General features: G+C 44.9%; 2 protein-coding genes across 7 annotated transcripts in view; both read left to right on the top strand.

The window, feature by feature from the left end:
* Nucleotides 1–15,424, top strand: part of LOC144142795 (uncharacterized) — a 66,629-nt gene extending 51,205 nt beyond the window's left edge. For 3 of the 6 annotated variants that reach the window (XM_077674526.1, XM_077674531.1, XM_077674527.1), the window contains 5 exons: nucleotides 5,075–5,203; nucleotides 7,654–7,722; nucleotides 9,673–9,792; nucleotides 12,341–12,409; nucleotides 15,177–15,424. In XM_077674526.1, the coding sequence (XP_077530652.1) occupies nucleotides 5,075–5,203; nucleotides 7,654–7,722; nucleotides 9,673–9,792; nucleotides 12,341–12,409; nucleotides 15,177–15,251 (462 nt within the window). In that variant the 3' untranslated portion in view covers nucleotides 15,252–15,424. The remainder of the gene's footprint in view (nucleotides 1–5,074; nucleotides 5,204–7,653; nucleotides 7,723–9,672; nucleotides 9,793–12,340; nucleotides 12,410–15,176) is intronic. The other 3 variants (XM_077674530.1, XM_077674529.1, XM_077674528.1) reach the window with 3 other exon arrangements.
* The window catches only part of LOC144142801 (uncharacterized), a gene marked incomplete in the record, with an annotated part of 266,299 nt that overhangs the window by 133,836 nt on the left and 104,606 nt on the right, over nucleotides 1–27,857 (top strand).

Genomic DNA, 27,857 nt, shown 5'->3' with positions numbered 1-27,857 from the left:
TAAAATTGTGCTACAAATATTGATTTCTAAATAATTTTGAGCGGATACTTCGAAAGGAAAATTTTGGAACATGTCATCACTTAGCCGCATGCAATGCCAGAGTATCCTGACAACTTCATGTTGTGGAAGAAGCGGCTTCACAATGTCGAAAAACGTAGAAATGGCAATGGAATTTATTTAAACACATTAGGAATTCCCAGGTACAGCAGCGTTTTGCGGTCCGATTTTCTGCGTGCAAACACTAAAATATGCATGATGCCAGAATCAACAAAATTGTCGCTACTGCGTTAAGCGAAAACATTCAGTGTTCCCAATTTTTACCCTTCGTAGCAATGTCAGCCCTACATTTTTCATTATATCCGCCCAAATGCCAAGGTACCGCCAACAATATTTATATATCCGGCAAGTGCATATTGTCCCTTACTGAGGCAATAAAAGTGAGGATTTGGTAGCACGTCTTCGGTGGCTGGTCGCGGAAAAGAGATCAGTGCGTAAGGCGAAGGGTTACAACTTCGATGACAATGCGAAATGCGGTAGGTTAGTCGTTACTGATAATGTGTTCCGGTTTAACAGGGCGAGGTAATAAATTTATGAGCCTATTAATAAAACTATCAAGCGGTGACTACTACAGTCCAGGCGCGCGCGGTGCACGAACAAGCAACGCTTCTACGGTCGTAATGTAGCGGGTAATTTGACTCTTTTCTATTCCGTTACCGCAAACAGTGAGTATTTTTTAGCACCAAGACGTGACCAGCTTCTATTACAAAGCTGTCACTACAAACCAACACGAGAACGAACGGACACAAGCACGCAAGTTTCCGCTTCTTTGGAAACGGTGATAACGACGATGACGTGGAAACCACACAGGGACACAAGCACCACCACCGTGTGAACATCTTTCGCCCTCACTCGTTCACTCGCTCGTTCACTCGCTCATTCACTCACTCACTCACTCACTCACTCACTCAATCAATCAATCAATCAATCAATCAATCAATCAATCAATTATTCGCCGGCTTACTCACTCGCTGGCTCATTTGCTCACTCACTCATTCACAAATTACGTTATCCGATTGTCACGAAAGCGAACATGTCGCCACACCACACAGTTGGGCCGCAATGACGTATGCCAGCAGCGGTCAGTACCTCTCCGCTTGTCTGTACGCCGTCGGCATGCGCACGACGATCTACATGCGGGAACAAAATGTCAGGGGCACTAGACTAGAAAGTCCTTTTTAGCGAGGCAGCGTAGAGGTGGCCGGACTACAGTGCTCGGGCTAACCCGAACGCTAAATACGAAAACGAAACAACGCAAGCAATTTCTCCTTCATAACTAGCTGGTTGACGACCGTGCACAGACAGAGAAAAAAATGAAGGGAGCTCACACTAACGCGCAAGACTTGGAGGCAGCGAAGCTGTTCGCCACAGTAGCCTGTGTCCCCTTTTTCGCCTCACGGCAATGTTCAAGCGTCGTCGCTGTACGAGCAACCACAGCTGTATGTTCGTCCTACTCCATCGCAAACGGCTCTGTGCGCACGTCGCTTTCCTTTGACGCGCGCGCTTGTCGCTACGGCCACGGGCGGACTCGACTCTCCTCCTCTCGCGCTCCAGGAGATATGTTGTTATCGACGATCATGTACTATTACAGTTGCAAAATTGCGTTCCCATTTTGAAAGTGAGACCTGGAATCCAGTATTTTGCTTTTGTGGCGAAAGCCACAGCACGCTACCTCGGGCAGTCTGCGTGGGGTAACCAGTTTTGTCCTCGAGAGCTAGAGATCAAACCGCACCCCCTTCCGCCAGCGCCCGGGTTGGAGCAGCGCCCGATGCCGGGGAGAGGTAGGCGAGGAGGGAACGGAGAAGCGCCCGGGACCCGTGCCGCCACCTCGCGGAGGAAGGCGACGACGCCGCCACCGTAGCACGGCCAGACTCGACTCTTAAAATATGCTTAGCGCAAAAAACCAAAAACAGTACACAAGAAAGGAGACGGGACAAGCGCTAACTTTCAACTGAACTTTATTCACCGCCGGAGCCGGTAATATAGAAACAACTGGAGCATGCGCAGCATACGCCACAGCAAGAGTATCACAAGTACGCATATGCATCAATCACTGCAATGCGAGGGCAAACGCGCATTTCCTTTATTCTTTACCGACAATTTATGTTGACAGAATCTGTTGACTTTATTTTAACCGCTTTTCGGCGACTTGTGACGGGTTTAGTTTTTATGCACGAGATTTCTTTACAGAACTCGTTGAAGTTTTTAGATATTAACATCCTTTTAGGTACCAAGCATTTATGCTGGCGTTATTCCCCAAGGGCACAGAAAGGGCTCCTGCCTTTTGACTCGGCGCACTACAAGACAGTGAAAAGAGCCATCGTTCACTCGTCCCTGGAATCGGCTCTCTCCAAGTCGTGTCCCCCCTCTATCCAGGCTAGCTTTGATAAACAAATTGAAAGGCTGCTTTCAGCCGGCTTCCCGTGCACGGTTTTGAACTCGGTAGCTAAGGCACTCCTCAAGAAGGTTAAAGAAGGCACCTGTAGAAGAACGCCTGAGCAAGCGCAAAGCACGGCAAAACCCGAAGAGGTGCCGTACATCCACAAAGTGGCCCATCACCTCAAGTAGGTGACAAACAGCACGGGATTCCGATGCTGCTTTTGGCGCCGCGTACGCTGACGCGACTTTGCGCGCGCACTTCTTCAAATGGGCGCAAAATCAAGGATGCGACGAGAACCATACTAGGCCATTTGTGGACTGCGCTATTAGGCGTCGTTTATCGGATTCCCCTTAAATGTGGGAAAGTTTATATTGGCCAGAACGGCCTATATATCAACGACAGAGCACGGGAACATGAATTGTCAGTAAAGAATAAAGGAAATGCGCATTTTCCCCATCATTTCGGTGCCTGCAAGTGTGATCCACGTCTGGGTGAGATAAAGATTCTGGGTAGGAGCAGAGATGCAACAGCACGGGAACTCTTGGAAGCTTTTTATATCGAAGCAAAAAGGCGATAAGTGTATCAGCGATACGCCGGTGGTCCCGTTTAACTCTGTGAAATCTTTTTTCGAGCGTTTCAGTGATTGATGCATATGTGCAGGAAAGTGCAGGAATGTCAGAACGAAATGATCAAACTTGTGCAGGCACTGATCATGAGCCAGATATCGCATTGCCTGCAGCACTGGAAACTCTTACCCTTATTGAAGAAGGCCAATAAACCATCATTAGGGCTGCATTCAGGGCAGACCTTAACATCCCTACTTTCTCAATCACCGCCATGTCCTTTAAATTGTGCCTTATAATACCTGTGTAGAAATCAGAGGTCACTCTCCTACACAAAATGGGTGGCTGGGAAAACCAAGGTGGGGGCCGCTCATCCTATAAAATATAGGCGCACCTAATGATAAAGAACAGTCTGGATGCCCCAGTGGATAACACACTGATCCAGAGACATTCCATGAACCTCCTCCTTCTACTGAAAAACATAGATCCAAGCCAACGCAAGGGCAGGTAACAATCGAGGATCAAATTACTTTAAGGAAAGCGCAAAAAGCATTACGACAACAGTATTAGCGACGCCGGGAGGTTGAAAAGTACGAGGCAACAGTTGTCACACTGGGGTACTGTTGCAATCGCTGTAATTGCATTACCTTTATACACTCAGGAATTGCATACTCTGTGTTCCACTAGCGGAACTATCGAACAGTTGCTTAAACATCAATACACACGCTCAATAGGCCATTAGCATCTTGGCTTCAAGCAAAGTACCTAAACACTTTAGACATAATCTCCAATATACGATGAAAAAAGTTCACAATACATTGACACACAGACACAAGGGTCAGGAAGGGAGCGACGCAGCCGACCAAGATACACTCGAACTCGCGTTCCGCGCCCCCCTGTTGACCCACTACTATCATGCTCACCCCTCCAAAAAATATAGAAAACATCTTCTCAACCTACGCCTAGGAACACCAGCACGGGGATCTCACCGCTAATTAAGAATCGCAAACACTTGTCAGGATACAAGTCAACGCGTACATCCACAAATCTAGATCGCCGAGGTTGTTTTGTAGGAATTGGCCGCCTTGGACCTAAAGCTGCGCTAACTACGGCCAAATATCCCCTCACTTCTGCAAAAACTGGTCATATCCAAGGATATACTGAAGGGTGAGCAATTCAAAAAATGCATTCCCTACTTATATCGACACAGGCTGCCCGGATCAGCTTGTCACCCAAAGAGCAGCGTGAGCTGATTGTGGGCCCTGGAATTCTAGCTCAACCCATAAATAGGGTCTACCATATTTTTATCCCTTCTCCCGGAGGTTTAATAACCCTTACTTAACAGACAGTTCTATCTCTCTCTCTCTCTCTCTCTCTCTCTCTCTCTCTCTCTCTCTCTCTCTGTCTCTCTCTCTCTGTCTCTCTCTCTCTCTCTCTCTCTGCCTTTGCCTTATCAAGAACCTAAACTTCCGTCATACCAGCACAATAAACACTTTTGACACTGTTGCTTTACATCTCGAACTGACACTCACCGCGCAGTCGCAACTTTTCACGCACGTACCTTAAGCCATGCCAGCGTAGATGGCCTCCGAGTTTTCTGCGCCGAGGGGATTAAAACTATTGAGGCTACCCTAACTCCCGTCCCTGAACTTCAGTACTCGGAAAGCATGAATGGTAAATGCAGCAACTCTGTTCCAAAATGCTCCTTGGATGTCAGGGTAACGCTAGCGTGTCATACATCTTAAGAACTAAAGTGTAGACGTCATCTCCAACTTTTTTGTTCAACAGCTGATTCCAAGCTCACTGCACCTATTCAGTAAAGCAACACCAAATTATTCAACTACGTGACACCACGTGGATTTTAGTATCTTGCACACAAAGTTCCGACAGTTTTTTCTGTCTTTTGGGCATATTGCATATACCTAACGACAGATTCCCATTCCCATACAAAACTGTAAGGCCACCTGAAGAATTCCAGTTAAATCTGTGGCATGTCATTTTATACCAGCAGGACCGCCTATGCGCACGGCACTCACATATAATTTTCTGCATGTATTTCTCTTACATTTACCAGGAGCTAACAGAAAACTGCAAGAATTTTCTGTCGGACCTGCAGGCTATGGCTACGGAAGGAATGTTTGAATATTACCAACAACATGCTAAAGGCTGCCCGGGAAGCAATGCGGGTACCAGATGTACTCAGGTAAGCACTTTTTTTTATTAAAGCTTGTCAGTACGATTCTCAGCCTAGAAGATTTTATGCATGAACATAAACAGGGATAACACTAGCGCAATCTTTGTATTTGTAACTTTCTTACTTCGCAAATGTCTTTAGAAAGCAAGCAAGGTAATTTGCGGTGAATTTCGACGAAGGAAACAGTCGCATAAATATGTGTTACATATCGTGTAGGTTTTTATTTCCCATAGTCTAAGAATAAGAATTGTGCCCATAGCCTGGAAAAAAGCCAACATTATTCTGATTCATCACAAGGGAGACCCCAAGGACCTCACGAAGTCCAGCCCCATCAGCCAACTCTACGTTGTTTACCAAATTTTGCCATATTTATAGTTAGCCGAATAACTGACAGCGTAGTTTTCCAACAATCCAAACAGCAGTCTGGGTTTAGGAAATGGTACGCAACCTAGGATCGCCTTCAATTTTTCCATCAAGTGATATAAAAGTCCGCAGAACACACTCAACCCCTTTCAAAGGCATTTATAAAATATGGGAAAACCGTTTGATTCCTTACTCACTGCCGCCGTAATGGAAGCGCTAAGAGACCAGGAAATAGAGAAGACCTACATAAGATGTCTTGAAGGAATATAAAAGAAATAAACGGGCAGGACATTCCTCCACAAGCAAAGGGAGCCAGACAGGGATTTACCATCTCGCCAAAACTTCGCAGCGTGTCTGGAGGAGGTATATTGAAAGGGTAACTGCGAAAACATGGGATTAAGGATAAACTGGGAATACTTGAGCCATCTGAGGTTTGCGGACGGCATCGTAATGCCGAATGAAACTGCAGAACACCTGCAATCAATGATTGAGGAACTACATTCCGAAAGCACCGTCATGGGGTTAAAAATAAATATGAATAAATTGAAAGTAATGAGAAACACGCATGTGAAAACGTACTCTACAGCTTAGAAAAACGCTAGAAGTGAAATTAATACAACCCCCTTAGGCAGGTGGTTAGTGCTGACCACAACCACGAGAGAGAAATCCCGCACAGAATAGGCATGGGTTGGGGAGCACTCGTCAAGCACTCCCAAAAATAAAAAGTAAGCTACCCAAGACACTAAACATTTACACCATCTTCCCGCGAGGGGAGCCATGGGGTAGATGCGACGCATCGGGGGTTTCCGTTGCGTTTCCGTTATGTTAGCGTGTCCATTGTTGTTGCGTGTCCATATTTTACGCAGCATTTTCACCCTCGATGCGTGGCATCTACCCCATGGTTCCCCTCGCGGGAAGATGGTGTAAATTTTATCGGGGTGGCCGGTGCTTGTTACGGTTGCGCCGACCATCGCGATAGCAGGCCTGTTAGACTCCATTCAAATCATCAGTGGTCATCGGAGGATGTCACCGGCGGAGCGGTGGCGGAACGACTGAGCGGAGCGGCGCAGTTACCGCGTTTATATGTAGCGGAATGAGAGAGAGCAGCGCATGCGCATGTGTTAACCGAGCGCAAGCTGCGCGCTAGCCCGCACCCACGCACAGCTGGCACGGCGACGGAGCAAGGGCCGGCGTGCGCTAACACGCAGATGGCCCTGCGGTGAGAGCGGCGCTAGCGCGCAGCTGGCGCAGCGAGGAGAATGGGGGAGGGATGCGGACTACGCCGGACGATGCCGGAGGGACAAGGCGAGTGAAAGAGATGCGTCGCATCTAAAAAAATCTGCAGCCAGGGCATAGTGGCGGTTACCACATATGGAGTTACAACTTGCCGCCCTAGTAAACAAACTGGAAAGAAAAATTCAGTCGCCTGAACGGCCCATGGAACAAATATTCTTAGGAACAATACTCAAGGACAGGAAACGAGTTACCTGGTTCAGAGAACTAACGAGAGTAGAAGGTATTATAGTTGAAATAAAGAAAAAGAAATGGACTTCGGCTGCCCATGTAGTGAAACGAACCGACAACCGGTCGACAAATAGGGTAACCGAAGGGAGGCCGAGAGATGGTTGTAGAAGCGGAAAGCCATTTATTCTATGCAGGGATGGTATAAGGGAATTCGGGGGTAAACTGTGGACTCGAGCAGCGCAGGACAGCAGCAGTTAAAGTTCAGTAAGAGAGGCCTTCGTCCTGCAATAGACTCGAGTGGGCTGATGATGATGAGGATGAAGATGATACTCATCGTGCCAATTTTGTCACCAAGTTCACAAGTTACAGCCAGTTACAAGATATTCCTTTGAATTTTGCCATAAAATATGTACTATTGTTATCGGTACAAAGCCGTGTTTCAAAGAACCAATCTTAGATTTTGCTTCTTAACACCCTTTAAAACGTAAGCTATCTTCTTTGTCCAATTGTAAAATTTTAGGAGTGCACAAGCATCCATGGCTGATAACAGAAATTGGTTGCTCCAGAAAAACTGTGAATTCCCTGAAATTGTAAGAAAAGCAAAGTTTTGAATCCGTGTTGCTTTATCACAGCAGGCCACGGAGCCAAACACGATTCGTCCGCCACCAGGATTTCCAGGGCACGTCTCGCCAATCGGAAGAGTAAGTAAGCACATCAGGCAGCTCTTTGAATTGTGTATGAAAATGACGCGTTGAACTCATATCGACTTTCTTTGAAATCATTTCTTCCTGAACTGCGATTAGACTTACTACATTGTTCTATAGCTGGTTTATAAACACGTTTTTTTGTAGCAAGTTTTAATTGAAACGACAGTCTGGAACTTTATCCTCGGCTCTCCCTGTACGCGTCCCCCTTTCCTCGCCGCTCAATTTCTTTGTGAGAAATACAATGATGAAGCCCCATTTGGAACCTTCCCACCATAAGCTTACACTAAGAAATCAGGTGCCCTGTGTTATATTACGCATATTACAACTCGCAGAGTAGTGGCGGAGGGCTCAAAGTGTATTTGAAAACCACAGTTTACCGGTCGGTACGTTGTACTACGTCTGCTCACTAAAGGTATACCGTGTTCTCTTGCTGGTATTCATCCAGAATGAAAATGACAATTTCATTTCTAAATACAAGCGGTGCTGGGAAATTGATGCAACTAAATGCTGCCCTTAGTATAGCCATCACTGTAAGTGTTTAGTCGATATATCTCCTTCGGTTGGACGCGAGCATTCCAACTGCTCAGCTGTCAACGCACCTCTACGCACAAGTTATGACGGCAGGTATATTCTGCGCGGTTGATAGCAACCACAGTCCCTATGTTGGTTTCGCCAAGCTTTTCGCATGCTGCTGCTCCGAACCAACCAACAATCCTTTTTGCGATGTTAGTGCAGTATTCTTATTTTTCATTCCTTCTGATGCGCTGTTTTTTAAGTTCTGTAACAAGCAGCTAAAGTTTCAGGTTACCTGTATATGACTTCACCCAAATACCTGTGCGAAAGGCGAAGACAAGATTGAGGGATTCCCACCTTTTTATCTTGATTTAGTTGTTTGTGGTGTTTTATTTGCTTTCAGTCTTCACCAACTCGGCCAAACTTGTAGGCGGGCGTATAGCTTTCGTTTTTGTCTTTTATTTCTTTTTAAGTAGGGGGCAAAAATTACATGCCATTTTCAAAATGATAATCGCGGAGAAATGAGGGTTTGTTTCGAAAACTATTACAAATTTCGGGTTTCTTCGTATTTATTCTAGATACGTAGTAAGTAATACATTTGGTTTATTTTATCAGTAGGTATCACGAGCTTATCAACTCGAACACGCTAAAATTGGGGCTTGTTTCAAGCCGGTAGTCTGGGGGCCATCAGGGTTTTCTAGCAAGTACATGCCGAAATTTGGCGCTTCTTTAGAAATGAATCACCAATGATGACAGTCAGGAGCATTGATAACCCGCAAGAAATAAAACATTTTATTCACTTTTAGCTGCTCATCAATTTTTTACACGTCCTTATATACATTCATTATATTCCGCCTGCGCAACATGTCGGTGTCCATTCGAAACCTTCCAGATCGTTGAACGCATCTCAGTTGGGATTACGTCCTCTCCACATCGCAGATTACATTAGCTAGGCACGCTATTGTAAATGCAGCATTAGCCATCCGGTGGTTGCGAGCGGTAGAGTCATGTCAATACTCAATGAGTTCGACAGCTGCGTTTGTGGGGCTTGCATGAAGCATGTACTGATTGAGAACGGCTGACCGTCAGCGCACGATTGTGAAGATTGCTACTTGGAAAAGGTGCATTAGGGGAGAAATTGGGTTTAGCCAAAATATCGTGAAATATGTTCGGACCGTAAAAATCCGTAAAATAGGGATTTTCCAAAAACAAAGAACCCTACATAAAATGTACCAAACAATAACGAGAGCAATAGCGTTAGCCTTCCTCATTGTTTTTGCTGTAGTTACACTCTGAATGGAAGCACAAGAGAAAGAGAAGAAAAGGGCAGGTCCTCAATTAGCTCCTTGCCTTGTTGTGCTACTATTACAAGCCCAAATTACCTTGCGTATGCTTCTTCTTTCCAACAAGTAATATTCGTTCGATTTTCAGGAGCCCGTGAAAACTTCCCTGCAATATCCGGGGGCGAAAGTTGGAGAAGGAACGGAGCCGCCAGTTGCAAACGCTGAGTGCCCGAACTGCTTGGAGGAATGGAGTTGTGAAGAGATAGGTGTAAGCATTTGCACAAGGTTCTCTACTTTTCCAAGTTTGCCTTTTGAAGCGTTCTACACTCAAACGTTTGTAGTAGATTTTGTAGAAGCGTGCTGATGTAATATTTCGGGCAGGGAATTACGTAGGTCTATGAAATCACAATATTTACTAAGTTTTGTGTTAAGTAGGGTATTGGTTGCATGTAGAAAATCCCTAACGGCAGCTCTTGTAGAACACAAGCCGATTTAAGCTCCACATAGTCAGGAACATCGGGATCAGCACTGACTGTCTTTGTAGCCAGTTTTTATCGGTAAATATATGTGTGCCCCATGATGTGGAAACTTGGACGTTGCGATCAGTGAATGCGTCCAAAACGTCTCGCGCTTCCAATGCAAGTCCACCAATTAGGCTGAGTGAAGGGAGGTGAAGAATGAAGCAAATATAGTACAACCCCACCAGCTTTCAGCTACTCTACAGGTGAGTTCCCAACACACATTACGTCAACCAGTTCACGTGTATGAGATATGTATCGCCAAAAAGAGCCATAGTGTTTTTTGCATTCGAGACACACAAGCAGTCTTAATTGTGCTGGAGAGTTTTATCGCTTCCTTACGCCGTTGCAGTAAACTACTTTCTACTCTAGATGTGTGTCCCGCAAGTAGACGGCTTTCATCCTTTTCTGAACAAGGGCCACTATGTGCGTGGGAAAACTACATAGGATATATAAGCTGTTCGTGTAGTACACCGTGGTATAAGGATGGCCGTTGTCAAATGTACTGTACCGGCGAGTCTGGAGACACAAACACGCCAGTGCCTATCAGGCCGCAGTCACCTTCTGAAGAATTGGAAGACAGTACTTAATTGAAACTATTCCTATTTCAAAATAGGAATAGTTTGAAAAAATACAAGCCCAAAATATTTTATTCTTATAGTTGGGTCATCAGCTGTTTTATTTTTGCAGTACTTTGGCATGTTCCCTTATTATAGTACATACAACTTTTGGGAACATATAAGTTCTCATCGATAACCACCTACCCACTTTCAGTCCCCATTTTTTCATTGCATTGCCGCCTCAGTATATTTCTGGTGCCAATAAGAATTTCATTTGGAAATATTAGTTCACAAAAATCAGAGAAAATGGAAAATATACAGATAGTGTTATATAAGAAAATATACAAGGAATGTATACGACAGCAGCATATACGAGTCGAAGCCGTTAATATAACCCCAGCATCGCCATTTAGAGATTAAGTAATCCAAAAATAAAAATATGTATGAACCAAAACTGTGCAAGCCATATCTAACGGACAAAGTTTTTGTACAGGGTAACATTGAAAGATTTGCCTACGCGACTGCTTTCTTGCTAATAAATTTGTGCAAATTATTCAACGCACAGTCGAATTTGATTTCCGTAGCTGTGGTTCCACATGGACTGCAGCAGTTTCATATAAATAATATAGAATAACTAGAATAAGGACTGTGATAGAACATCCCCAAGACCGAAATCATTCCTGTTAAGATACTTTCAATAATTAGAGAATGCTATCTATTGAATATTTTTATTAAGTAGTATCAGTGCCGCAGTTTTTGTTAGATAAATGATATTTTTTATTTCCGCCTATTTATGCTTTGCTTGGGTAGTTGTATTTAGTAGGACGACGCCGGAGTGCAGCCTAACGTTATGGACCGTGTTTTGTGGGATATGCTATGTAGCTTTTACTTCACATAAACTTCATTCTAATTCTTGTCCTGTTAGGATAGTTTTTTTAGTTATACTGGTAGGCGGTTTGGAACAGCAGTAGTAGATAGAGCAGGGATAATAGATGATAGATAATAGTCCTCACGTATAGTGGGGACTCGAGCTTTGCTGGTTATCCACATCATCGAGTGGAATAGCTCATAAATTTGTAATTTCAGCTTCATGGACTTTAATGCGACGGTCAAAATTATTTTACACTGGACTAAAGCGCGGCAACCCCACGTCGGTGACTATTTAAGATGGATGAAATTTATTACGGTAGAAGAAACGCGTGGCTCAAAATGCAATTAATGGGGCTGGCTGGCTCACGCTGTAGCCTACCTGTTTTTCTTACACTACCACAATGCTGATAATGGGTTCGTCAAGGCTTTAATTGAAATGATTTTTATATGTTCTTTATATCATCCTAATGGGAAGCGCGTCATGCTGAGCAAAGACTGGGATAAAGCAATCGACTTGGGTAATAAAGCAAAGATAGGTTGGAACTCAATGAAGAGACCTCCATCCAGAAGGGAACATCAGCGGGCTGACGATGATTTTGAAACTCAATATTGAAACGATTATCGTTTCAATATTTGGAACGATAATTTGAAGTATTTACCATTTGAAGTATTGGACGACTTCTATTCTAAATACTTCTATTTGAAGTATTGGACGCAAAGCGGCGTAATATTCGTGTTCAAATTTCAATATCGGTGCTGTGGCCTCATTTGTCCCTGATACAAGCGCTGTGACTACTCGATCCAGCAACACAATCCCAGTCGCATGATATTCTGAGCTGCACTTACGTCCCTACAATCGTGCTTACAGGAAGCTGACAAGGACAGCGAAGAATGGAGCAGGGAAACCGAGGTTGCAGCCCTGAGAAAGAGAGTGAAGGTAGGTAAAATGTATGGATTTTCCTAAAGAAATCCTGAAAAGCAGCGCTATATGGCCTGCGCGCCGTACTTTTATAACATCAAGTATTTAGAATGAACCTGTAGAACTCACTTTTGGGAATGCTGGTTACCTCAGCCGCACTTCCTGAGGAAACGTGGACTGCCCTAGTAGAGTTTAAAATGAAATTTATTGTGATGGAAAATGTACTTCCATACAGAATACGCCATCGTTTCACAAGTTTCGGAATAAACCTGTTCTGCGTTCAGTCTTGACATACTTATGGCTGATGGCTGGACTTATAATAACAACATTTAGATCTACTGAAACAAAAAACACAAGTTATATTTACGGGCATTTTGGAGTGTCTAAAAGGTACACATTTAAAATTCCGGACATTATATATTTACATCTAAACCAGTATTTCTTCAACTCGGACCGCTCCGGACTGCTTTAAAAGCAACCTTATGACGTGCGAACCTCAGTCAAGGATGCTACCACTTTATTTAAACAATTTTTATTTTATTATGTAGCCTGCTGGAATTAGTACTTTGGCAAACTTTTATCGAACCCTGGAAGCCAGTGACTACGGAAACATAGAGATATCCAAGTTTTTTTATTAAAGTGCTCAATTTTGGTAGATTCAAATGATTTTGCAGGAGGCCACTCCGAATTCTTGAGCTTCAAAGTCACACGGAGCATCCCTTTGTACCTCTGAATTTCTGTTGTAGCAATTTTTAATATTACAACACCTATAATATTGGTGCATATCTAATACACACTGACCATCGGCCTCATTGGCTAATCTGTTTCAAACTGCCTGTCCCTGGCTTTGTACAAACAACTTCCTCTTCGCGGTTTACAAACCTAGCTGGCTTACGTTGCCCTTCACTAACGGCCTGTTTGAGCCCTAAATACTCGCAGGCGAAGCTACTGCTGTGTTTCGAGCCCTAGGGAATAAACGCACTCACCACACGTCATTGCTTTTGCAGTGTTCTTACTTATCCCTCCTCAAGAAAAAACGCTTCCTTTTATCTTAAAAATTCTTCTCTTCAGGTGTCGAAAGGCAGCGCATGCGTTAGCTTGCACACCACTTATACGTCCTACCTGTATTGCAAGAGCCCTTTGAGATTAAAAGATAAGGCCACCGTGCAGCCTGCTCCCAAGCAGGAATTAGGAGTGTGGCGACAATAGCCGTTTACCTACCAAAAGGGTAATAATTGAATCCGGCTCATTTGCTTCGAAAATCACCGTTTTTTTCTCAGTTAACGCGCCGGGCCAAACATTCAAAGGATGAAAGCGAACGAAACAACAGACGGGGGATAAAGAAATTCGCTTTTAGTGTTACCCAATTTGGATCACTGTTATATTCGCGAGCGACGTTACGTAGCCGCTATAAAAGTAAGTTTCTTAACTAAATCAGAATAACACAACTCCACCTATCTAACACACAAGATTCACCTGTGTAAAAGCTAAAACACATGTACTGACATCCAAATACCGATAATCAAAATTGGATCCCAACGTAGCCATATGCCAGCTCGTAAGCTTGGAATCAAGTTAAGAATTCCTTTTATGGCAATCTTTGGTCGGAGAGTAGATATACAAACCTCTAGTTTTATATTGGCATTTCTTCCTCGTGACGTTTTTTGGATACCTGAAAATTATCTTCCGCTTTAGTTCTCCACGATGCACGAGCTGAGACTCATATTCCTGTGTAGCATTTGGAACTCTGCAATTGGAGTTTAAGTGTGATCTTAAATTCAACAATTCGCACAACATAACTATCGGAGTAAGCGATGAGACCTCATACTGTGCTTAAAGTAAAATTTTCCAAAATTTCAAATTTATTAAAATAGCTGTAGAGCCAAACCAAAAGATATTACAACCACCCGGATGCCACTTTCGCCCTTAAAGGCAAACGGTTAAATTCAACTGAATTTGAGGATTACTGACAATTTTTTTCTTGTTCTGGAGTCACATTTAGCTATTTATATATACAAATAGTAATTATAGAAATACTTAAGCCCTAAACATTATGCCGCTCCATTATTTTTCTGCTAAGGTGACACTACTTTTAATGCGGGTTCATTGCCACTCAACTTTTTAAACAACTGCCGCAGCCGATAACATCCGGCTTTTTTTCAACTGGAACTGCAAGGTTTCTCTAAAAGTAGATTCTCCAGGAATAACTCGAAACTTCGATTTTGTATTCTGCTTGTGGTACCGCAATGTGGAACACGTGGTGGTCATCTTGCGTTGCGACATAATAGAATATATCTTTTTTGAGAAATTCTTGTAGAGTGCGAGGCGTGCAGGTGGCTGAGAATTTTCAGATACGTTTATACATGACAATTTCCAGTAAAAGAAAACATTAAGCAGTAAGCCTAGAAATTCCTGAACGCTAAACTGGAAAGTTAGGTTAAGTTTGAGCGCACATTTAGGTCGTTAGCTGGTACTGTACAAATGTTTGGTGCATTTACGGCCTTATGCACTCTTAAGTCGTTTTACTTCATTCGCACTGCGTCCTATCCTGGACATGTTGACGTACGATTTAGGCGCCTTTTAGCGTGAAACAAGTGACCCAAGCCTTTCGTACTCGTCGTTTATTTTGTTATCTCTTATGCCGACGGGGACATTCGGCTCATTAAATAATGCACAGATTGCGACAAAAAAAACCTAAGTCATAAATAATACCGTTTATCTGGGCAATTACGTTTCAATACTTGGCTCTGAAGCTTGAACTTGTTATGATTTTTTTTTCTTTCAGGAACTGGAAGAGAGGCTGGAAAATCTTGAGCTGCCAATTAAAGAGCTCCTCCGAAAGCTGAGACACCAAGAATAACATCTTGGGCTGCGTGGCCATTTTGGTGTAGTGTGCGATACGCAAGCTGCCAGCAAAAATATACCGGATTGCCGAAATTTGAGGTGTAAACAATACGCCTTAAACGTTTACGCTTCCCGCAAAAGAAGCAAAAAATTTTCGGGGAATTCTGTCAAATAAAATGGGTTTGATTACACCACGTTTTCTTAATTCATGCACTAGGGTGCTGCCTGCTATTGCAACCTATTTTCTGAGTAAAGTTGATCGATTTCGGGCAATTTTTTTTCCGTCTGCTTACAAAATATCCAAAACCTCTTCTGCTGCTAACCTCTTCTGCTGCTAGCCTCTTCTGCTGCTAAGTACCTGCTAACGACCTAATGTTGTCATCTCTCTCTGTGAACCATTAAAAAAATGGCTCGTTCAGAGGTATTCGAAGGGACCAGAAAAATGGTTTGAGGTGAATTCTGAAATTATCACGTCTTTTTTTATTTTTCACGTGAGCTGGCAACCTAGCAGAAACTGATGTGAGACGTCTCCGAGTACCACGCTGCTTAAAAGCGACACTGAAGTTTTTGTATTTCCTACTCAATACAAACCTCACATATATTTAGGACATAAAACCCTTGCAAATTATGAATCCATTTTACAGCTGCAATCTCTACTGTCGCTTGTAATAACGTGTGGATAAAACATGCTTGCAAATTTTTATGAACACGTTATTCAAAACGCACTGGGATTACGGGAGTGGGATGCATGTGTGAGTTTGTAGAATGATGTTGGTAATATTCGCTCGCTGAAAACGTCCCCAAAGGATTTGGAGCTTTCCACACAAACCTGACCGAGAAATGCTTGACCCAGATCACCACCCAAAACGTGGCCCAGTATCTGGATATGTTCGGACAAGTCCCACGGGACTTTTATAAGCTGTCGTTTCAGTGGAGCTTAGAATATCAACCCGAGTATACAGCGCTAATGTATGCTGTCAAATCGTCGTTTGTCAGACGTGTATTACTATCCGAAACATGTTATCTTCGAACTGTGTTTAAATTGTCCATTAATTTTAAGGACTTCTCACGGCGAATGAGCGCCCACAAGAACACCTCTGAGTTTGTTTCAACTATGCCCCGGAAATAACTTGAAACGGGAGGGTTGTGACCTGAGCTATAAGTCAACTGTTTCTTGTACAGTCAAACCCGGCTATAACGAACCCGGATAGAGCGAATTATGCTATATATCGAACAAAAATAATTCATTTACGGAAATACATGGGAAACATATCCCTTATAACGAAGTTCACATCCGATATATCGAACTCTGGACGCCTAGAATGGCCGCTGAAATGCATGATCTCGAGTGGCGAGTGAGATGTGGATTGGCCGCGACCACGGAGCAAGAGCCGCTACTGAGACAATGCGCCTCGTACGGAGCGACGTGACGTTCAATACTTTCCAAAACTGTTTCCGATGCGCGGGACTCGCGACGGAACCCGCCCAGTCAGCGAGTCCGGACGAAGACGTACAGCAGCATCGGTGAACGGTGGGAAGAGCTCGCCAACGTTCCCGATGATGTCGCGAGTGAAATCCGTCCGACGCTTATAATAAAGGGCTTTCGGCAGTCGTTGTGCTCCGCCAATGCTTCTTATATTTTTGAGGACGCGGACTCGAACTGGTGCAAACAATGTTTCGTGTAGAGAATGCTATGCTAGTTGAAGCCGCCAAAACGAAAGTGAAAACAAAAATCACCGTTTTTTTTTTTGCAACGTTGGCATTTAAGGCGGAAAGTAGCTTTATTACTTGCAATAAATGGACTATTTTGGTATGGTAATGGCTCTGTACTGTGTTCGTTTCTGCATACGCGGATGGCGGAGTTGGGGAGGGAGCGGGGCTCCCGCGGACGGCGAACTCGTAACAACAAACTCGTTATAGGCGGGTTCGGATATATCGAACTATTGCATATATCGAACTAATCGCGGTGCATATTGCAGTTCGCTATAAACGGGTTTGACTGTAGTATCTCTTTTCAAAAAAAATGACTAAAGGAATGCACGTGGCTTTCTAAACTTACAAGACAAGAACTATACCCTGACTTTTACACGAATGTTTCCAATTTGGCTCTTTTGTATAATGTTCTCGGCATGGCACACGCTTCATCAACGCGAAGCAATGAATCGTCATGCCAGTATTCCGCCAGCCAGTCAACACTGAAGTTAGGATACACTGTCTCAAAGTACGCGAACCAAGACATACATATGCCACTTACTTATACACAATTTTCGAGCCGTGTCAACGGTCTACTCGGGTAAAGAGAACAATAATATTTTTAAGAGAAGTCCTATATATTTTTTTGCCTCCCATACTTTAAAACGTAGAGTAGTACAGTGAACTCCAGTTTACTGGAGAAGGATACGGAGGAGTAGTTGGTAAAACTTTATTTTGGACCTGGTGATGTAGGAGTTGTCCCCCACACCAGGAGACCGTAAGACGACCATGCTCTCTCAGCCCTTGACACCAGGAGTTGCTAGGCATCCAAGCCGGTGCTGGTCTTCAGGTCCTCTCACAGCGGAGCGACACGGAAGGTGTTGCTGCTTTCTTCATTCCGTATGCCAACTTGGGGGATTGACCAGTTATCGGGAGCACTGACGGCGCAACGTGGCCGCTTCAAAAAAAGAAAACATGAATTTGAATAGAATTTTATAATAGTGCTTGCCGTCCGATACATGAAAGTGATGGCACTCGAGTTGAACAGATGTGCACCAGCCGCACAGCAATCCGGTTCTATAGAAGCTGTTGCGTGTGTGTCCTTTTGTTGGTGTAAATCGCGCCAAAAGACAAAAAAAATCAAACAACAAAAAGCAAACGCGATGTCGCATTAAAGGAGCCTGACCAGATAATTTATACGAAAAGACGAAAAAAACTAAAGAGAACATTGATTCGCGAATACAATGTAGCAATTAAGAAGTCTTTGCTAACTATTGCCCTGCCTTCACATTCAAAGCACGCATGCATATTGAAGCGCCCTGGGAAATTATGTTTCGTACGACTTATTTTCTGTACCCCCACAACGCCCATGCTTGAAGCCTAGAGACGCGTTCGCGTGCTGTTTGCCTACTACTACTTAGTATGTATTTGCCAAGAAATATTCTACAGCCTCCTCCAACCGTAATGTAGCGAGAATAATATCACTGTTCAAAATTTCCTGCCTGCAAATAAAATAATTTACTATCTGAGAGCGCCATCAAGACGACTGCACGTCAGCGTTTTTGAACATATACTCTTAGAAATCGCGGTAAGTGGGCTAACCACAATGGACAGAGCCCCTAATCAGCGTGACCAGATGTGCGACTGTAGCGAATGAGAAGGCCGAGCATGCGATGACTGAAAAAAAAAGTTTCTCCGCTGTGACAACGGCGCATATGCACCTCCTGAGCTATTGTCAAAGCGCAGAAACTTCTTTTCTCTAATCGAATGCTCAGCCTTCTCATTCGCTAAATTCGCACGTCTGGTCATGCTGATTGGTTGCTCTGAGCGTTGTGGGGAAGCCCACCTACGGCGATTTCTAAGAGTGTAGTCTACGGCATACAACAGACAGGATTTTTTTTAAAACAATAGCCGCTGTAGTGTTGCTGCGGTTGTGGGCCCTAATTGCCATCAGAGATGACAATAGATTGGTTCTGGCCAGCGCTTGTAACGCGCAAAAAATACCAGTGGCTTAGCTAGGCTATGCCAGGATATAGGTAACGCGAGCCAAGGTTCACCTGGTTATCCTTAGGTTTCTTCTTTGTCTAGGATTATCTGATTATCATGCTTACTGCTGCTAAAACAATGTTCAATCCAATTCAATCTAATTTAATTCAATTCAATCCTGTTTAATCCAATCCAGTCCCGACGACGGCGGCTCCGGCACGCCAGCTGTGAGCCGTGAGACGTCACTGCTCCTCGCGCATACGTAGCACGGCTTTCCAGGAGCCACACCAAACTCCTCAACCTCGGCCTGTGTACCTCACGCCGCAAAATTAGAGATTTCCATGCCCCAATCATAACGAAGTAGCTGTCTTTCAAATGAACAGCGAGTTAGGGGTGGAGGCATTGCACATAAGCAATATTTCGTGGTTTCGGAAGAAATCTTTACCCCAAAATTTTATGATTGCAATCTGGAAGATCATGCAGTTCGGTATTGATGGGCTTCACACCTGTGTCGTCAGATGTGGCTGTGGCTGCCTAAGTGCTCTTCATTGGACAGAGCGCCTTAGGTTTTTGACATTTGTTTACACCACATTTTCGCTACTGAATTTCAGCGTTCTCTCGCCACAGCGTTTAAGCAGATATTTTTAGCACAGAACCTTATCACTGCGAGCCATGAGGCATTTTCGCCGCCATCTGGAGCCCCATGGTTAGTGGAAACAATGTTCCAGCAAATTGTTCATGACTTCATGTATGCCGACCATAGTTAGATATGATCGGCATAGTTTTTTCACTAACTGTGGATCGCTGCTGTGAACACTTCATTAAGTTTTTTTGTATTGATTTCATTGCCATTCAAATGTAGTGTTTGGCAAAGAAATGGCCTCCTTGTTTTGCATAGGCCAAAATTATACTTAACACGTAAACCAAGCTGTTTCCAAATAAACTAAAGACTGGTATTTACTCGCGACTGCTGGTTCAGCCACGCTGCCGTCGCTGAGCTCCTAACCAAGCGCTCGTGAACCTAGCAGAAGTACTGCACATGCAAATTGAAGGCGGGCGCTTGTATAGTTTGTGCATGTATCGTAAGCTCTCGTTTTAAGAAAGCACAACTGCTTGTAATAGGCGGGACGTCGTTGAAAGCGGAGATGCTTTCGATGCGCTGTACTGGCAACCTCAAAACAATTCGAACAAAGGTCTATTCATGTAAAGAGCCTTGCTATATCGGGGGTTCATTGTGTGTAACCTTGTGTAATTTGGTCTTGTTGGTGTGATTCAGCAAACACCATATAACTCTATATAAAAGCGTTTTTATTGGGACCTTCTCTGTGCACACCGCTTGATGACCTCACGTATATTGTTCACGAACGAATGAGCCCCAACTTTATATTAGACGTTATCCAATATAACCATTCCGGCCGGAGAAAAGTTTTATTTTAGAAAACATAAGCAGCCACAACCCCGTACATTCGTCGCGGCTTTTGTCACGCGCTAATAAAATAAATGCCGGTAGGCACATCTGTCACACAGCGCACGCGTTCATGCAGGTAAATCTCTGGAGTTTTTGATAGTGTAGCAGGCACTCACAGCTAAGCTCTTCATTTCAATGAGGCTGAGCAAGGGGAATCGTGCGTACCGGATGATTAAAGGGTATTTGAAGCCACAGTAGAGTATGAAAAATAAATGCGACAATTTGAAAATTTCAACGAATTCCTTCTTGAAGGAGCTCAAGGTATAAAGGACAATGTTATCAAGAGGATGTTAGCTCACGCCGAGAAACGGCTCCAATGGTGTCTTCTTCTGTGGGTACAGAAAGTCGCCTCTGTCGTCACTATCTTCCGGAAAGAATACAGAGAAGCAACAGACCAAGTAACTCAACCGATATCAATTTTCAGCATCTCACTCATCGAACTGAACAGCCGCGTAAGCGACAAGAAAGTCAATATGTTTCTATTGACCCGGGAGTGTGGGCTAAACCAACTTATAAAAACTAAGAACAACAGAGCTCCGAGATTCGCCAACTCTTTTAGCTCAAACACCACCGCTCACATTGTTCTTAGCGAAACAACTTTCAGTTTCATGCAGGCGCAGTAGCATTCCCTTAAAGGGACACTGAAGTGAATTTGTCAAGCTCCCGTTTTTGCTTGCACTGCGTAGACTGGCTCAAATAGCACACTTTTCATCGTTTAACCGGTTGACAAATCGGTAATTATTTTACAAAGCGCGAAAGAAGAAAAACTACCATGCGCGGTTTGCGGCGGCCGCACCAACTAAAGCTGTGACGTTGGGAGGAGCGTGCACCGTGATTGGACGATGCCCAAGGTGAGCAACAAAACAAGTTTCGGTTTCGGTTCTGTAAAACACAACCGGTGGCGTTGTTGGATGGGCATTCTCAATAACTCAGTAATCATCGTACCGCGCTTCTGCCATGTGGTCAGCTGTAAAAATGCATAAAGATAAGCCTCCCAGGACGGCTTGGAATCGTAACATTCACTAGCCGAGGCCTACGCAGTGCATGGACGCCCTCCGCGTACCCGCAGACGCCCAAATGTCATGCGCTTTTCCCTATATTTGGAGCTTGCCTCACTAATGCCTGTACCGTAAAAAGCGTGTTCGCACCAGGCCAAGGGTCTGTTCATTCTGGCCTGTGCCCACTGCCCGCAAGCAGTCGGTGCTTATGGCAACAGCACGCCAACGAGAACACGCTAGCGCGCCAGTGCCAGCCTGCGCGCGTTCTATGAACGAGTTCGTGGAGCCATGAACGTTGCGGCCCAAAAAAAGGTGAACTCAATGTAGAAAACATCGGCAGAAAACGAAAAAGTTAACTTACCAAAATAAAAAGCACGTACCCGCGGGGACTCGAACTCGTGACCTGCAAAACACTTGCGGCGACATACCTAGCGCCCCAGACCACTCAGCCACAGGACGGGCTCCGCCGACCTTCGTTATATAAGGTATATATTGTACAACCAGTTTACACTTGTATTTAGTTTTGGCATTTCAAGCAGCTTAGGTGACTATTTGTTGTATTGCGCTCGTGCAGTAAGCGTCCCCTGAGTTTCCACAATAGCTCACGTCTAGCAACTGCATTTCGTAGACGGAAAAGCGTTCGCAGATGCGTAGTCGTGCTGCTGACCGCTGTGCTTGTTCGCCCAGCGCAAAAAAGTGCTTCCCGCACCCTATTTTTACGCTGTACGGTAAAAATAGCAGTTGATTTTATTTCCTTAGTACCTATATTGATTTCGCTGACTCTTCTCCCGCCTTCAAGAGGCCTTATATTTTCCTACTGGCGTACCAGTCAGCGAAGCGTCGCATGTGCGCTTGTGCGAAGCGACCTTGACTTGGAGCTAGATACAGTGTACAAACTAACCAAGTAAAGAAAGGCCCATTCTTCCATTCACAAACGTGTCTTGGCTTCGTTTCAACTGAGCGAACGAATGGCAACGACCCGTCGGCGGCCGGCGGACGAAACTCTTGGCCGACGGACTCTGTCTGAAGGCCGGGGAGCCGTGCAGTAGCGCAGCCAATTGCGAGCTCGGCTCCTCGCGACGTCCCACGAAAGCGCCGCAGAAAATGGGCGAGCGTAGAGGAGGACAGCATTTTCGAATTAATTTTTCTACTAAATAAAATCGCGTAAACGCGCCCAGAGTGGTCGTAACATGGCCTGGGGACTCCGGACTACAATTTGCGCAAGTAATCCCGCAATGTTTACATATCACTTCAGTGTCCCTTTAAGGCTCGGTCACGCTAGCCCGACGGTCCTCTGACTCGATTGGCCGGCACCGTGTCGGCGAGCTGTTGGCGGCCATGTCACACCGCGCCGAAGCCGACCGTGGCCCAACCGTCGGCGTCGTAGAGAAATCTACGGGGCGTCGGTGTTTGAGTGCTATTGGCCGACTGGTTTGTTACAGTACCCCGACCACCGCGCGGCCCCGCAGCCGGCCTCATTGCCCTTCCACCTGGGAACCCCTTGTTTCTCTACTCAACTTGGAATATCGTGTCGCTGCTACCATGACAGAATCCATTCGTCCAGTTCACGCCCAGGAATGAACTCTTTGGAAAGAATACCCACCAACCATTTCTTACTCTGTATATGTAAACGATGTTTAAATCTCCTTCAATACCTGAAATATGTCCGTTTGCGAGAGCCAAGTCAAATTTGGCGTCAACAAACTCGCTGACTGGGCAGACAAGAATGGATTTAAGCTTAATCCAGACAAGTGTACTTGTGTTGTATTTTCAAGGATGCGCGAAATCCATGCTTATCCAGATATTAGGCTTAAAGGTGTCTCAATGCCTCCCAAAAAGGAACACAAATTTTTACGCGTTGTACCTAATGAAAAAATGACATTTACTCCCCATATAAAACACCTGAAACAGAAATGCCTCAAAACAACGAATATTCTTAAGGTTCTCTCCCATTGCTCCTACGGAACGGACAAACAAATACTCCTCCGCGTTTTTACCAGCCTTATTGGCTTACGGTTGGACTACGGGAGTGTCGTCTATCGGTCCGTCTGTAAACCTGCTCTGAAAATGTTGAACCCAGTGCTGCACTTGGGTCTCCGTCTTGCACCTGGAGCGTTCCGGACGAGTCTCATTGAAAGCCTGTATGGAGAGAGTGATCGGCGGAGCCTTGAATACCAGCGTTCTTACATGTCATTGATGTATGCTATTAAGGCGACTTCTATAAAAAATCACCCATACAGTTTGATCATGAACAACATCTCATCCGATTCCTTGTTCGCAGCACGCTCCTTTCTCTACCCGAGTGAGAGCCTTCGCGGAGGAACTAGGGATTTCCTTTGAGGAGAGCATGAAGTCTTCTATTGCTGACCTCATTTCGCCTTGGGAGAGGTCAGCAATTTCATGTAATATTTCTTTTCAACATATCGACAAACGAAATGCGCCCAGAGAACTTATACTACAGCACTTTCTTCAGTTACAACACAAATACCCCACACCGCCTTCTACACCGATGCTTCGCAATCTTCTTCAGCGGACGCATGTGCTGCACACGGCCCCAACTTTCCCAGTACGAAGACATTACACAGAAATAGCACCATTTTTACGGCAGAAGCACATGGTATCTTATAAGCAGTACAACAAATTACACATACCAGAACAGAACACTTCATTATATTTGAAGGCTCACTAAGTATGGTAACGAGCCTTACATTGCTTCAAACCTACAAAACATTGTCCTCAAGCATCTAATAAAAGTTCTAACCTCTGCTGATCACTCAAAACTAAAATAATTGTTTGCTGGGTTCCGCGTCACAGTGGCATTATGGGGAACGAAATTGCTGACCAGAGTGCCACTGGGGCTGCTCTCCGCAGTAACATAGATGTACCGTGTGTTCCCTACCTAGACCTGAAGCCGCTGGTACGGACAGCCTTGCGCAAATCTTGGCAGGAAACATGCGACACACAAATAGAGAACAAACTCTAGACTATAAAGCCACACTTAGGCAGATACATAACAGACAAATAAGACAGGCACACGGAAGTAGCCTTAGCCAGGCTACGGATAGGCCACACTTATGTAACACATTCACACTCGCTCACTGGGTCTTCGAGGCCCCTGTGCGGCAGGTGTGGGAGGGCCTATCCGTAGTTCACATACTAATCACATGCAAGGCACTTCCCACCACACGGCGTAAACATTTTCCAGAAATCTACAGACAAGAAATCCCACTCCACCCATTGCACTTTAAGCGATGAACCAATGTTTTCTGTCAAACGTGTTTGTAAGTACTCATCTGAAGTTAAATTTCTGAATTTCATAATGTATCGTGCATAATTACAACCTGGCGCTCTACACCAGCCACCTCAATTGTCTTATTTGTTTTTACCTGTGTTGCTATTCAATTTTAGTATTCACCTTTAATCTGTGGTAACTAACCATCTGTTTTGGCGCTGTTTGCCCTACTTGGCCTTGCGCCACTAAAATTCAACCATCATCATCATCAGAATCCATTCGTGCGTATTCGCGCGCGCACTGCTTGTACCGCGTGACTCCTAGCCAACCAGGCAGCCATGCAGGCCACTATTATATCGCTTCGTGCCGATATGCATAACTGCATGCGGGGAATCGTCGCCACTACCAGCGACCCCCTTCCGCCTAATGAGTTTTACGATGAATAAGTGGGACGCAGAGTGTTCTGTTTGGCAGTGGAATTGCAGAGGCTTTACCCGAAAACGCCCCAACCTGCAGTTACTTCTCTCCACTGAACAAAAACCCCCGTTGCAATAGCATACAAGAACCTGGACCTAACGTAAAGTTGATGGGCTATCAGGCCTTCCAATCTCTGGATAATCCGTACACTGCAGTATTGGTTCAAGGTAATATTCCCGGTGAACGCTCACAATTTGACAGCATTGATATTCCACATGATTTGGTGGTCCTCTAACCGCCCAAACGCAAAGCCTCCTGATTGTACATTCTCAAAGTGTACAGTAGCCCCCGTGCGCACTCACACCCAGGGTCAGCGCTTTACAATCGAGTCCGACCCCTCCACCCCCACAAGAATCGGCAATAGCGTGAAAAAAAATACCTCCCTGGACCTTACTTTCTCACGCGGAATCCCAGAAGTAAAATGGCTCTGCACACCATATACGTTCGGCAGCCGCCACTTCATTATACGACTCGATCTACGGTTCCAATTTGAAATCTTGCGCCGACCCCGACAGCAATACCTTACCGAGTGGGATGCCTTTAGGAAAACCTGTGCAGTGTAAAAGTCCCCTGAAATATCCTCTGACACGCATCGTACCTGAGTCAGCCAAATTCTTGATAAAAAACGCACTCACGGCAATCCCGTAGACCACGAAATACCTGCGGAATTAGTAGATGGCCGCCTGTATCATCTGTGGGACGTTTATCGCAGCACACAGCTTAGGTGGCGTAAGCAGAAGCAAAATAAGCGCCTTAAAGTTAGGTTAGCCTATCTCGCTACAAAGATAGAGACTTATACTTCTGAACTTTCTCGTGCTCAATGGGGCCAGGTATGTGAACAGAAGAAAGGTAATCGCAGCATGAGGCGTACTTGGGTCCTCCTTAAGCACATGTTGGATCCCAGTCACTCGAGAATAGCTACTTATAATCGGCTCATGAAAATTATTCAACAATTTCCTGGTGAAGATACACAACTCCTAGACCGTCTTCGTACTCTCTACATAGCTGAAGGGGATACCATAGAGCTGCCGTCATATACGGGCGATAATAATCCGGACTTGGACAGAGAAATCTTTGAAATGGAGGTCAGACCGGCACTCATGAAGATTAACCCTGGATCAGCATCTGGCCAAGATGGTGTAACCAATAAACTCCTTCGAAATTTAGACGACAACTCCATCTACATCCGCTCACAGTACTACAATCACTATTGGACCGCAGGCACTTTGCCTCCTTCTTGGAAGCACGCTAAAATAACTCTAATACCTAAACCGGGAAAACCATTGAAATAGGAGTATCTCCGCTCAATTCCCCTCACTTCATGCGTAGGGAAAGTTCTTAAGCACATCATACAAGCCCGCTTAGTTCAACATCTTACCAAAACCAGTGCACCTCCCCACACTATGCTAGGCTTCAGGCAGGGTCTTTCGACCCAGGATCTCCTTTTGCAACTTCAATATGAGATCATTATCCCGGCCTCCAAAGCAGATACAGCTGCTGTTCTAGCACTAGATCTCACCAAAGCCTTCGACAGAGTTTCACATCGAGCTATAATTCAAAATCTGGCAATGACAAACACCGGGCAAGGGGTTTACACTTATAATAAAAAATTCCTTACTAATCGTACTGCCATCATTCATGTCGGTGACTTAGTATAGGACACAATTCACATGCCCTCCTTTGGTACCCCTCACGGTGCAGTCCATTCTCCTCTCCTTTTTAATCTGGCTCTCCTTAATCTCCCTAAGCGTTTAGCTCGAATTCCATATCTTAGACATAGTCTCTATGCTGATGACATTACTCTGTGGTGCGCAGGAGGTAGTGATGCACAAATTGAGGAGGCGCTTCAGTCAGGCACAGACATCGTTGTAGCAGAAGCGGCACTGGCCGGTCTTGAATGCTCCCCAAGTTAGTCGGAGCTCTTGACCCTCCCTGCCCCGCGCCGGTCACGCTCCACTCCAGACATAACTGTACGAATACAAAATAATCCCATACCATGTGTCCCTATTCTTAAAGTCCTCGGTTTTATCATACAGCGCAACAGAGCCAATAAGCAATATATCTCTCACCTCACCTCACATGCCAACCAAACTATTGGCTTCATTCGTCGCATAACAGCTCGAAACAAAGGAATGACAGAATTTGAGCGCCTCCGGCTGGTTCAAGCATTCGTGCTCAGTCGCCTGACATACGCCCTCCCGTACCTTAACCCAAGTAAAATGGAGCTGTCTAAAATCAACTGCCTCATACGAAGAATACACAAAACGGCGCTTTTACTACCTCAAAGTACTTCCACTGCCAAACTGGAACACCTCGGCATTTACAACACAGTTGAAGAGCTCATAGAAGCCCATTCTGTCAGTCAACTTTCCCGCCTTTCTACCACTTCTACTGGCAGATACATCCTAGAGTCGCTCGGGCTTCATGCACCGATTGTTACTGACCCAACATATACATTCCACCCGACTTGCACAATCTCCTGCTTGTGCAGCCGATTCCCCGAAATATGCACCCGGAGCACAATATTAAACGCCGTGAACATCGCGCACACGTCCTAGCCCGGAAATATCCCATGGGCCAGTCCACCGCCTATGTGGACGTCGCTATTTATACCCGTCAAAACCCCTACGCAGTCACCGCCATCTTTGATCCAAACGCCACGTCTTACCACTCCCTCATTATCCGAACGCGCTCCCATGCCACTGCGGAAGAGGCGGCTATTGCGCTAGCGCTCACTCATCGGCATACCTCAACAATTGTTATCCCCGA

This window comes from Haemaphysalis longicornis, unplaced genomic scaffold (genome assembly GCF_048455015.1).
Source record: "Haemaphysalis longicornis isolate Haplotype H1 unplaced genomic scaffold, Haemaphysalis longicornis Haplotype H1 scaffold_6, whole genome shotgun sequence".
NCBI lineage: Eukaryota > Metazoa > Arthropoda > Arachnida > Ixodida > Ixodidae > Haemaphysalis > Haemaphysalis longicornis.
This window is presented reverse-complemented; position numbering and strand designations above follow the sequence as displayed.